Here is a 14,237-nt window from a genome sequence, read left to right as displayed (position 1 = left end):
TTAGAGTTTAGACTTTGAAATTAATTAGACAATTGTATACTTCACTATTTTTTCTATTATTGAATAGATGAGTATGCGACCGCGTTCACTTACTTCCACACTGTAAATACCCATGGGCGATATCGGTTGGCCTTATGTTCGTCTACCTAAAAGGGTAATAAAAAAAGACATTCTGTACTATTTCCATATGATACGTCCGAACTTATACTCCTACTTAAATCTCCGGCCGTGTACTTTCGACATTAAATACTGGTTCGTACAACCACTATGCTCATTTCTGCCACAAAGCAAATGTAGGTTCCAATTTTGTGTTAGAGTAGTTGTTATTATTATAGTTATTTGGACTTCGATTGGATGTAGAGCTAGGTCCCAATAGTGGGCACCAAAATCCTGCCTCAGGGCAGCTATGCGTTCCAATTTGAAGAATGGTGGGACAGTCGTCATACCAAAAAAATCGATACTTCGGCGACATTCGTGCAGCGATTTCTATGTGCACCGGTAACAACTTAACATCAAGTGAACCGTGAGCTTGTCCATCCAGCGATTGCAAAAACAGTCGCAATCTCAAAATGGGCAGCAGAATCCTCGGTATCGAATATATCGGGTACGATATCTGTTTAATATAAGGTCGGCCATTATTTCATTTGGCCATTTACGATAAACAGAAATAGTAGTGAAACATTTACTATAACAATACTACATTTGTTCTGCAAACCATTTGACCTAAACAAAAGCACTTGACAGATAATTCGGTGGTTCTATTATATGTATGCGAGTAATACGAACACACAAAAACATTGATAAGTTAACAAGGAAGCCCCGTTATATCACAACACGTTGCCTTCACAATGTAATTGAAACATAAATCCTATATAGAATGATAAACGAGGTTTTTATCTTGCGCACCGCTATCCCGGTAGCTGACGCGTAAAATAAATTATTTTGATATGAACATAAGACGCGCTTATAGTAAATGTTTCAATTTGAATTTTAATGAAAAGATCCATCATACGGGGACAGGTTAGAAAATTGTCTTGTGAATTCTAATACCAAATGATAATGCTTAACAATAGCCACGTAGGCTCCAAGCCGCGTAATCACAGGGCCTCATATCAAAGCTGACACGTTATGTTTTCCTTTTCTTTTTATCTTTTATGCTAGAAATGCACGTATCTATCTGCACAGCTTGAAATTCGTTAGTAAGTCCGGCATCTGGCTGAAGAAACTTTTATTTTTTGTTTCAATCAATGGTTTACTGCCCACTTGCTCATAGTAGCTACCGCGTTGTTTATGGACATCAGCAACGCTCAATTCATAGCCAAGCTGCTACCTACCACTAGTCGTTACACACTTATATAATGTATATACATAATGGTTTATTCTTGTTGAATATTACTGCTCAATACTTTCTGGAATCATAATCTCTATAGACTGACACGTTATTCATTTCGTTCATAATTAAAAAATTAAATCTTAAAAAGAAAATAAAAATCACAATTTGTCACATACGTTATTTGATATAACGAAGACACATGTCAGTTTAAATACATCTTTACATTAGTCAGACAGTGCCGAACTGATTCAGGATCACGATCACGAGTCAACGAACCCTGCTCCATTTAAGGCTACCCATTTATTATAAGATGAATCAGCACACTAATTATAAATGGGCACAACTTGTATTTTCGTTCACAAAATAAATAGAACAAAAGTTACATGCTGTGTTCTAGCTAGCGTTTGACACATTTCCTTCTAAAATTAAAAGAAACATTAACCGAATAATTTTATTATCGGACGGTATGTATGTGTAATGAGAGACACGGCTCGGAGTCGACATTCGTACACGCGCCGCCGGTATAAATCATATTCGCATCCCCGAACAATGCTCAGCGGAGAGATGAGAGGGGTGCGCACCCCAGCTGCGTGGCCCGATCGATCTGTGGACCACTTCTCGCCACTGCACGACAAACTGTCATTCAACGCGGTTCCTAATTCAAACTTTTTATGTTTTTTTTAATGTTACGGTCAATGTGAAATGATAATTTATTAATTATTTACAAAATGGAGGGGCGGAGGAATTGGGATGGTGTACCTTTGGGCGAGTCGCATTCGCCGCCGCAGTCGGTGCCTGGTCGAAGGACGCCGCTTGGAGCCGTGGGCCTCGGTGGCTTTTACATGCAAGGAGGACAGCCTCCGCCCCCACAACATTGTTATCCTACGGACGAGAACCAGCCAGAACCAGGAACCAGCTATGGACAAAGGTATTTACAGTCTACGCTCGTTATATTGCATTAAACTTAAACAAAAACAAAATAAGTAAAAATCAACAGTATCATAGAATAGAATTAAAATTTATTCATAAAGTTTCCACACTACATGAATTTCATTATAGTTTTTCCATCCATTTCAGTCGCGCATGCGCGAAATCTAAACAAAATAAAAACATCGTCCGCCCAAAGTTATTCTCCACAAATATTTAGTCATTTATCCAAATAACTTATCAATTAGTATCGGAATAGAGATAACAGAATGCAAAATTTACTAATAAATCTATTGCAAATAAACTTGCGACTTAATACAACATTGCAATAATAATGGTCAACAATGTCTGTGAATCGTATAGGCCGAGATATATCGTTTTCATTTCGTTAATTAATACTAATTAGAGAGATCCTCACGCATCATCGTCACATTGAATTTTTTAATAAATAAAACCTTATTAGGTTTTATACACCGTCATTCATGCGTTCAATGTGTTAAATATTGACAAACACGATATTTAAAATATAACAAATCATTCAACAATTCGCCGATTTATGATTGGCCCAAAATGTCTTCTTTTTTTGAGTCATATGTCAGTAACGCGAAATTTGCTGTCGTGTATCTATCTGCCGGTCACTCACCTTTGCCGGTCTGGTTTTTTTTACTGGGGAAAATAGGCAGACGACTTTGCAGCCCAAACCAAACACATGATTAATCTGTGGAAGTACGAGGAACTATGGGACTAATCTACGCAAGCCTAATACGAGTAGTAATATTTTAACGTACCTTAAGTCATCGTGGTCTGAAGTACATGATCCCAAGTGCTCATTGATTCCGTCCAGCGGAATAGGTGCTCTGTCCTCACGGATCTAATTCATTTCCGGATTTTCTTCAATAACGACTTCTTATCTTAAATTCGGCTTTTCTCTCTTGCGTCTTTGTTATAATTACATAATACTATAGCGGCATAAAATTTCAGCTAACGATCAATGAAGAGCTATCCAACATGTTGATATATGACGATTAACAAAAACATGCACTCCTAATGCACCATCTGCGCACAATAGAACGAAGCATGTCCCTCCCTTACACTAAGAATTGATCGTGATTTTTGTAACTAGAGTCCCATAGAGTTACGAAGAGTTGCGAAATGACATACTCTGCTTTATTTTTCATCTTAACTTTAATTTATAGTACTGTTTCTGACAATCAGTTCTTTTAAAGGTTTTTGTTGTGTCTAATACCAAGTATTCGAAATAAAGGATTTCACGAAATCAGCAAATTAGTTAAATCGATGTCACCGTATCAAAAACAAAGTGAAACATTTAGTTTTGTATTAATAATTATCAATTCTAAAGTTTCATTGTACAAATATATGTATGTATTATTTAGGTCATATGTGCTCATTTTGCACAGTGGAATGTGTTTTTTTTATTGCCCTTGTAGGCAGACGTATGGATTCTGTCCAATGAATTGGTGTTATGTAAATCATAATTCACGTTATTATGTTATTTATACTGTTGGTTCGTACTAAAACTACTTAGATTTGTGTGCCCGCACAGGAATTTACCATTATCCAGCCTATATCTGCCGTGAAGCAGTAATGCGTTTCGGTACTTTTAACTGAGACTTAGAACTCATGTCTCAAGGTGGGTGGCAGCATTGACGTAGTTGATGTCTATGGAGTTCGGTAACCGCTTAACACAAAGTGAGCCGTCAGCTGGTCCACATGTCTATACCATAAAAAATGTGACCGCTATGTATTATAATTTAATTTTTGCCGCTCTAATATCTACTATGATCGCATTAAATTGTATTCAACGTCACCCTTCCTTCGTTATAAATTTCTGCTATTGTTCTCTTCGTCATTTGCCACTTGTTCCACCCTATGGCAAAAACGGCCTTTACCGATGGTTAACGATTAAAAATTCTTAGAACAAAAAGTTAAAAAAAAATGCCCAAATACAAAAGGTAGAATATAGCTCTAGTGCAATTATAAATGAATTTAATAATAAACATATGCTTTAAAGATAGAGGGAAAATAAAATAAAAATTTAAAAATTTACGATGCATTCACTATATATTGAAAGAAATAGTATTAAGATAAGCCCGTCTGCAACGATGAGAATTTTCTGACTTGAATATATCTTACATCAATTAGATAGTAGCATTTCGTATAACAATCATACTAGCTAACATGAGAGACGGCATTCTGTCCAAATCTCAATAAATCTCTGTTTATTTTCTTTCACAATTTTCTTTCACTAAAGGTGTGCTTCTGACTGTTACGAAAATTAAGGAAAACAGCCGTTTTCAAGTCTGGAACTAACCGCATTATAAAAGTTTCCGGTTAATTTTAATGGATTTTAATCTATTTTTATATTTTTTTGTTTCCTTTGATACGTGGACGCGTTCATGGCAAATCACAACGCGAACGGCCTCGATTCGCCTTGAGGTGTGGAAATATCAATGGTGTATAACTCCAACTAACCTTCAAACTGGAGCGCGCCGTATCGTACGGTTGTACCGCCATTTAAAATGAAAATAATTATTATTGATGACTAGCTGACCCAGCAGACTTCGTTGTGCCTCAATCGATAAATAAAAGACACATCAAGGGGACACATCAAAGAAAAATCAAAATTGTTTGTTTTGATATAATTCCGAGCTTTTTTATATTTTCTCACCTTTTAAACCTTCCCTGGACTTCCACGAATAATTCAAGACCAAAATTAGCCAAATCGGTCCAGCCGTTCTCGAGTTTTAGCGAGACTAACGAACAGCAATTCATTTTTATGTATAAAGAAAAGATAGATGATATTTAAATCTTTTATTTTAGGCCAGTCAACGAAAGTAAATCGAAACATAAGATGCGACAAGGTAAAACTGTGCGCCTGAACATAAACGCCCGTGAACGAAGACGTATGCACGATTTAGTAAGTTTTTAAAACGTTTTTACTGATGAGTTTAAATTTAATACAATTAAAGTAATATTTTTTTATGATTGAAAGATTACTGGTGGTCCCGGAGGCCTTTCCAGTTTCACTAGGACAGGTGGGCGAGCAAAGGCTCAGCCAGGAGGGGCGGGATTTGCTAACAACTGCCCGAGCGCCTCCGAAGGAGACCTAACAACTCAAGAGCAATTGCTTCGCGAATGGAATAATTGTTCTTGAACGTTTAACGTTATTGAAACTGAACATACATATCCCTAAATTATCAATGTCATTATTGAATAAACATAATCTATTCCTGTAATCTACTATATCGAGAATCGGAGAGATAGATGTGTTCAATGGAATACGCGATTATATAATGCCTTTGATGTTTCAGAATGACGCCTTGGACGAACTCCGAGGTGTGATACCATACGCTCATTCGCCGTCCGTACGAAAGCTGTCAAAGATAGCAACGCTTTTATTGGCCAAGAATTATATTATGATGCAGGCTAGCGCGTTAGAAGAACTACGAAGGTTAGTTTACTAGTTTTTTTATTTCCAGCAAAGGCAAACAAATAACTATCGATGCCTATGCCAGGGGCATAGTCAAGGAGCACTGGAGGTAAGAAATGAGTCTCAAGCATCGCCGAATTCCAAAGTTATTTTCGTAATTATGGAGTTTTGTCTTTAATTTTCAATTGAAAAAAATCTACGGATTTCACACAAGTTAGTATCGGTTCACCTCGAAATCAAATTGGAGTGATCAAAACAAAAATTAAATTTCCGGTTTTCGTGAGTTGTAGACATAATTAAAACTTTATTTACGGTTTAATCGCATATATGTGCGATGCTTTCAATTTAACATATTTTTTGTTAGAATTAAGGAGCACACTGTGGATATAAAGAATAACCGGGTACACACACACAGGTCTGCCTGCAGTTTGTTAGCATGATTTGAACAATGGCACCTTATATTTTTTAAGATCAGTCAAATTGCTTATATTCGCTAAAGAAACCGATTTATACTGTAATGTATGGTACAAAAGTTTGTTTAAATAAGATATACACTGACTTTAATAGAAAGTAGCTGCCATTGTTCTATCGTAAAGCTCCAAGTCAAACTAACCACAGTTTGAAGTACTGTTAGTTATTTTTGTTTGCAAAGAAATGCAAACTATCAACTCATCCAACTTTCATCAATAAATCCATACTTTAATTTTAATAAAAAAAAATCAAAAGCATGTTGTAGCCGATATGCAATTCTATTTTCACCTCATGTCTCAAGCTGGGTCGCAGCGTTCACGTTATGATATCTATATACTCCGGTAACCACGTAACATCGGGTCAGCCTTAAGATATTTCACACACTAACGAAATTTAAAAAAAAACTCACGCTATCTCCCAGTGGTTTTAACGAAATTCGATACATAAATATGTAATTTAAGCCCTAGAGCAGTATATAGGGTACTTTTAATCTCACTGGTGATCCTTGTTCTACATCTATGCGGTATCTTATACCATTAAACGAGCAATTCTTGTTTATTAAATATACATGTACATAATCTGAATCTCGGAAACGGCTCCAACGATTTTCATAAAATTTAGTATACAGGGGATTTCGGGGGCGATAAATCGATCTAGCTACGATTTATTTTCAGAAAATCTTGTTTTATTCGTGTTTTCAATAATCAACTCTTCTCGACATCTATTGGTGAATAAAAATACTATTTTTCTTAATTGAGGGCAACTAACCGCTTTAAAGACACAACAAGATGGCGTTATCAAAAAAAAAACGAGTAAAGCTCGGTCATCTTTTTTTTTTTTTATTGCTTAGATTGGTGGACGAGCTCACAGCCCACCTGATGTTAAGTGGTTACTGGAGCCCATAGACATCTACAACGTAAATGCGCCACCCACCTTGAGATATAAGTTGTAAGGTCTCAGTATAGTCGTCTAGTAAAGTCTAATCAACGCAGACCGAAAGCTAACTATCATATATAGCTGTTTAATGGATACAAATGCCGTCATAGACTTACAAAGCCATGGACTAAATTAACTGCCCTTCTCGGTAGCGTCACGATTGCTTCTGATTTACCGAAAAGCTCAGCTGTGTATACAAAGTCGCGTTTGTGTCATTACTTGCAATAGTTTACAAATACAATCTCACGTGATTCAACGTCAAAAGTAGATTTGTAGTAATATGTTAGGTATACGTCGAATTTACGTCAGCATCGACATAGTTGGAATCTGCATTTATAAATGTTGCTAAATTTCTTAGAGCAAAGCAATTACGGTAATATACTTTTACTAACATTACAACATTACATTACTTACTAACATTACAAAATATTACAGAAACATTTCGTGGTTGTTTCTTTGAAAATTGTCAGCTTAGGAGATTTTAACGCACTTTGAAATTGAATTTAATTATTATTTTTGCTTAGATGGGTGGACGAGCTCACAGCCCACCTGATGTTAAGTGGTTACTGGAGCCCATAGACATGTACAACGTAAATGCGCCACTCACCTTGAGATATAAGTTCTAAGGTCTCAGCATAGTTACAACGGCTGCCCCACCCTTCAAACCGAAACGCCTACCCGAGCGGACTCACAAGAGGTCCTACCACCAGTAATCACGTGTTTTGTATTTACCTCGTGAAATTCGTTTGATTCCAGACTTGTAGCGTACTTGCAAGGTACGGCAACAGCGGCGGGTATTGTGCCCCCACCGGGTTTCGATCTAGCCGGTTTTCCAGCGGCAGCCAAGCTCCTTCAGCCTCCAGCCCCGGGCCCTCCACCGCCCCCAGAACCACCCTCTTGAGATTCACTCGTAAAACTTGAACCGTAAGCCGTCACGAATCTAGTCATTGTATAATAACTGTGACGCGAAAAATAAAAAATAAATATAATATAAAATAAGGAGCTAGCGAAAAGAACCTAAGATGAAGACAATGTAATAACAGTGAAAAATATAAAATTAGCTTGACTCGTTGTTTTATATAAGGAAATACATAAATAAATAAATAATGTATGCAATTTTCGCAATGTAGGTTTTAATAAAAAAAAAAATTATTCTTTAAAACGATTGTAATACTTGAATTAGAATATTTAATGTGCTTATTATTAATTGTAGTTATTCGGTGTATAATATTCTATAAACAGATATCTCAAATACACGTGTCTGTAGTATGCTCATTTAAATTTAATTATAGTATTTAGTATAAATATAGTTGTTTAAAAATAAAGACCCTTTGCGGTCGTTAAAATTGTCCAATGAAAACGTTTACTCAATACCAGGCTCCAATAATATGTATTATTTAAAAAGTAGATTTGTTTAACAATGTACCATTCTAAGATTGTTTTAAATCATATAACATATTATAAATTTCATACGTTAATACAAATTTTGGCACAAATCATATTCCGACGATTTCATGTTTTATCTGAATATTTTTTATTAGCAGAGTAAGTCTAGATTTAGTGACTGCATGATCTACTTAACTTATATAAATTATACGTTAATAATCATTGATCAGTATTTAAATAGCGGAATTAAAATTGATATGGTAAGTTTTTAGAATTTTAAAAAAATTGGGAAAAATTGGCCATTTGCGAAGCTTTACAATGCAAGCCGAGTTCCCATCTCTCATTTTCAGTTTTTAATATGTATTTAATGAACATCACAGAAGATAAGTACGACGAACGAACGCGGCACTTGGTATGCTGAACACTATAACTCATTAATATTTTTATTTTTCTTAAGAGTGACCATTAAATTAAAAATAATAAATAAATAAATCTATCTAACCTAAACAGAATTTGCCCAGAAATATAGACATTTAAATTATAAGACCATGCACATACACAAAATTGAACATATTTCTATAAGTCAATATTTTTTATCCGGAACCAAACTGCTGAGCATACTCCTCATATTGATGAAAATAGATATAATAATAAAAAAGTACTACATTTCCCATCCAAATTATTTGAAGCAAGTCGTGAAAAATGCGATATAGCATGTATCAATCATTATAATAAGTTGGGGAAAAAGTCTTTACGCATTATAGTATGTATGAACTTGTAATAAAATCTCTTTGGCTACCTACAGGTACTATTTGTATCTGGCTGGTTTAGGTATCATTCAAAGTTTAAATTTTTAAGAAGATAATTCCAAATTCAAAATAGGAAAATGTGTGATTTTTATTTATTTTTCGTACTGTCAAGATGAGCGAATCTAATGAAGAAATTCGATACATTTAAAAATTTTACTACAAAAAAGGTAAAAATGCAACGCAAGCCTCGGAAAAAAGCAGTGTCAGTGAGAGTAGCACAAATTTGGTTTAAGCGTTTTCAATCCGAAAATTTTGATGTCAAAGATGCACGTCGCTCTGGTCGCCCTATCACGGATAAAATGGTTGCCATTTTTGAAAAAGTGGAGCAAGATCGGCATGTCAGTAGTTACGGCGTAGCTGAAGAACTGGGAATTGACCACAAAACAGTTTTGACGCATTTGAAAAAAAAAAGGGTACACAAAAAAGCTCGATATTTGGGTACCTCACGAGCTCACTGAAAGAAACCTAGTGAACCGTGTACTCATTTGTGATTTTTTTTATTACGACGTAATGAAACCAAAAAATTTTTGAAGAAGCTCATAACTGGTGATAAAAAGTGGATCACGTACGACAAGAACGTTCGAAAAAGGTCGTGGTCAAAGACCGGTCAAACTTCACAGACTGTGGCGAAGCCCTGGTTAACGCGCAACGAGGTGATGGTGTGTGTGTGGTGGGATTGGAAGGGCATTATTCATTATGAGCTGTTACCACCAGGCAGGACCATCGATTGTAAACTCTACTGCGAACAACTTATGAGATATAGCAAGAAGTTGAGAGAAAGCAGCTGGAATTAATCAACAGAAGAGATGTGGTTTTTCATCATGATAACGCTAGACCTCACACATCTTTAGCCACTCAGCAAAAATTAAGAAAGCTTGGCTGGGAGGTGTTAATGCATCCGCCGTATAGTCCTGACCTTGCACTTTCAGATTTCCACCTGTCTCGATCTCTTCAGAATTCTTTAGGCAGTGTCAGGTTAACATCACGAGAGGACTGCCAAAACCAATTTTGTCGCGATATTTTGATCAGAAGCCCCAACATTTCAATAGCAGTCGGATCATGTCCCTACCTACAAGATGGCAAAAAGTTATCGAACAAAATGGTGCCTACATACTTTAGTAAATGTAAATAACCTATTATAAAAAATGTTGTGAATTTTCTTAAAAAGTGCGAAGAAACTTTTTCCCCAACCTAATACTATAGTTATAATACCAATGGAGTGTCAATGGATGACATCTGTTGTCATCCAATTTTCTTGGCTTTTTTTAGCATCGATGCTTCATAATATTTTTGAATTACGTCTACAGCTAAGACAAATTAGATAATCTACAATGCTTAAAAATAATATTAAGGTCTCTAGAAATTATAGTAATTAGCCAACATTAATCTTAATGACTAGAATAATCTATCTGTGAGAATGCACAGAAAGCTGTGAATCAATGTGCCAAATGACGTGTAGTTTATCCTCAAAATATCTAGACATAACATTTGTAAATGTTAGATTATGTCCTGGAATCGAGGGGGCTTAGAGTAAGTTAAGATTAGAACTTTAATATTCTTTTTTTGTTAATTTCAAATCCAGTTTGTATATTATGTCATTTTTCACAATGCAACTTACGTAATATTTTTGCTAATTGCCAGGTTTTTTTCAAATAATCTATGTAAGTCACTGATCAGTCAAGATCAATCTGACAAGTATATTATCTAGTTTTCGGCCATTAAGCTACAAAAGTTGACGAAGATTCCCAGAGATCTTTTATAATCGATCAAAGATTAATCGATTTTTTATACTTTAGATTAGCAAATCAATACTATGTTTGTTTGATGTACCATTTTTTTTTATATAAAATTATACTTAATAAATTATATAAAGTATACTTAATAAATTGCAGACAATGGAAGAAATATGAAATATGAAATATAAAATGTTTATTTGATAAATGTAGAATTGTATTGTATAAAGTTTGTAAGACGTTTTTCACCAATGCCTTTGATCACGTATATAATTATTTCTAAATGTATATCAGATTTAAACATTTAATCGGAGACATTGATATATTTTATGTATATTTTTACTTTGACACAGTTATGTCCGAAAGTCAAATAATAACATCAATGTTATAGTAATTTTAATCGATAAGTCCTCGGCAACATTAATGCTCTAATTAAACGTGATTACTACTAGTATTAAATAATTGTAATAATGTCCTGAATTAAATTATGACTGTGGTGAAAATGATATTAGATAATCAAGTAGTATTTTATTTCTGAATTTTTTAGAGGGCACTGACCTCAGAAATCAATCACCCTTTTCAAAAGTAGGTAACGAAAAATGTATGATTTGAAAAGTGTTCCAACTAAATAATGAAACATGTTTTGTTTTAGTCTTTTCTTTGTTTTTCGTAAATCGTAATTAAAATTAGAAGTACTATCCGATCGATACCTAGTCGTACGTGACTACGAAAACAGTAAAGTATTTGAAGCGTCGGAAGTAATAATAATAATAAAAAACGCGATATTAAACTTATTAAATTACTATTTTTCCTTGACAGAACAACCAAATAAAAAAATCGCCGGGTCACAATAACGACCACAGATAATTATAATTGTATCCGTTTCTGCATCAAAAAAGATCCACGAACATGAGACAGTTTTGCCAACAGAATATGTATTGTAAGAAACAATAATCACGTACACATTTACTCGTCATTTTGCATTAAATAGGCAGATTAGTTCACGGCCAGCTCGGCTACCAGAGCCTATAGAAATAAATTGAAAATCTCACTTTAGAGAAGTGGGAGCTTATGCAGTTGAGTCTATCGCACTGAGTAATGCATGCTACTACTTACTTATCACAAAACACAAACGAGGTACTAATTACATCTCTATTGTACGACGAAGTACTTTTTATTTTCAAAAGGAAAAGTGTTTCAGTGTAACAAACAATTCCTTTTGAACAATGCAAATAATTTAACGTTAGAAGTTAGAACTTATTAAAAAAATCAATAAAACAAAAAAAGCGCTGTGCGGATAAAACCAGATAGGTAGATTAAAATTCAATATATTTTTTTTTTATTGCTTAGATGGATGGACGAGCTCACAGGCCACCTCATGTTAAATGGTTACTGGAGCCCATAGACATCTACAACGTAAATGCGCCACCCACCTCGAGATATAAGTTCTAAGGTCTCAGTGTAATTACAACGGCTACCCCACCCTTCGAACCGAAACGCATTACTGCTTCACGGCGGAAATAGGCGGGGTGGTGGTAGGATATTTAATTTCTTATTAAAGATTCAAGTTTATAAATATCACTTTTTTTAAGTGAAATAATAATGAGAAGGTTATTTCAGATTTGTATGAAAGCGCCCTCTAGCCAAACAACATTGTAACTATTACCAGCGATGCAGGAAAACACCCGCGGCATCATCAGATTATCTGAATGAGTACGAGATGACGCTATGAAAAACTTTTGTACAGTCTTGCACAAATAAACCTGTTAGCTCGATACTCATATGTGCCATTGTATTCTAATGTCTTGCTACTAAGGCATACCATCGGTCTGCCTATTTCTGCTGCGAAACGGTCATGTGTTTCTGTTTGATGAATCAGATACCCGCTATATAATGCAGTTGAGATATACCCTGATGTGTCAAGGCTGGTGACAAAATTGTTTTGGGATGTTGACTAAACTATAAGACTTTTTTTTGGCTTCAACGCTATAGGACTTTTTTTGGACCGTGGAGGAGCTCACGGTCTACTTGATGTTAAGTGGTTACCGAAGCTCCTAGACATCCACAACTTAAATGCCACTATATAGAGATCACTACGAAAAACTAGAGGCTTCAAACTAATGAGATCAAGAAAGCTTTTGGAGCGAGTGAGATGAAAGAATCTAGTATTTTGGGGTCTCCGAGTATAGGTAGTAAGTAGGTAGGTAGTACACCACCCTAGACCAAATAAATGCTTTCAAACGTAAATCTCTATCAGGTGTGAAGTATTTCTTCAGTCTGGCAAGGAATACTAATGTTTTGCCGAGATGGTTTCTAAAATATTCTGAACATTTCTTTCTTTTTTAATTTATCACACTTATTTAATTCGATCTACAGATCTGACGTTTGCTTGTTATAGCTCATCATAAAGCTTAGTAGTTCCCGGGGCTTTACTATATCCCTGAGTCATCACGCCGTTTTAAGAACTTGGGATTCCTGTCATTCAAATACAAATAACGTATGCATCACATTATCTTAAGTTGAAATAAGAACGAGATCGAAGCAGCGATGAAAAACTTCCACAGCTTATAAACCGATCCAAATATAGAATAATCTAGATAAATTTATACGCTTAACCTTGGTTATAATGTTTCTACATGTGTGAGTTACGTACTCATTTAAAGTCTATACTCAAGCCTACACAACTACAGTAGTATGAATTTTTATTAAGATCTAGAGCAGATTTTGTCAACGAACTATTTTTAAAATCACTTTTAGGCACTAATACGTAATTTGAAAATTAATACATAGCAAATATTTGTTTTTTTCTTTCATCAAAACGTCATTAATAGAACAAAATAGAAAGACAATAAATAAATTAAATCTTAAGATTACGGTTATTACAGTCTAATTTCAATCACTAATAAATGCCTTAAAATGACGAAATCTGAATTCGAATATTTTTAAATTTTTTTTCGTCTGATGTAACCGTCCAGTTGTATTCTACAAAAAAAGTATTAATACGAAACCACAAAATAGAATTATCAGCATTAATAACAACCTAAACTCATATGACCCATAACGATGTGAACTCTAATCAGGTCACATACATAGATACGTGAAACAACGTAACGCAGTACAACACTAAAACCTGAAATCATACCTTAATCTGGAAGTAAGTAAAAAATTATGTAAACGAATTCTTACACTTT

General features: G+C 34.8%; 2 protein-coding genes across 5 annotated transcripts in view; one reads left to right on the top strand and one right to left on the bottom strand.

Annotated features, from left to right (window-relative positions):
• LOC119628456 (uncharacterized) overlaps positions 1 to 14,237 on the bottom strand; it is a 102,386-nt gene that overhangs the window by 64,190 nt on the left and 23,959 nt on the right. The window lies entirely within an intron of this gene.
• Positions 1,931 to 11,697, top strand: LOC101743277 (class E basic helix-loop-helix protein 22). Of its 3 annotated transcripts, none has more exons than XR_009973025.1 (5): positions 1,939 to 2,261; positions 5,102 to 5,198; positions 5,593 to 5,732; positions 7,875 to 10,843; positions 11,206 to 11,697. XR_009973025.1 is itself a non-coding variant. In XM_004930856.5 (4 exons), exons 1-4 carry the CDS (start codon positions 2,062 to 2,064, stop codon positions 8,017 to 8,019), a joined length of 582 nt encoding a protein of 193 aa, XP_004930913.2. In that variant the 5' UTR covers positions 1,931 to 2,061; the 3' UTR covers positions 8,020 to 11,697. The 3 variants fall into 3 exon arrangements, 1 of the variants encoding a protein (XP_004930913.2); XR_009973024.1 differs by having other exon boundaries at positions 10,955 to 11,697; XM_004930856.5 differs by having other exon boundaries at positions 1,931 to 2,261; positions 7,875 to 11,697.

Source organism: Bombyx mori, chromosome 4 (assembly GCF_030269925.1).
Source record: "Bombyx mori chromosome 4, ASM3026992v2".
Lineage (NCBI taxonomy): Eukaryota > Metazoa > Arthropoda > Insecta > Lepidoptera > Bombycidae > Bombyx > Bombyx mori.
The sequence above is the reverse complement of the archived record's forward strand: the minus strand, read 5'-3'. Positions and strand labels throughout refer to the sequence as shown.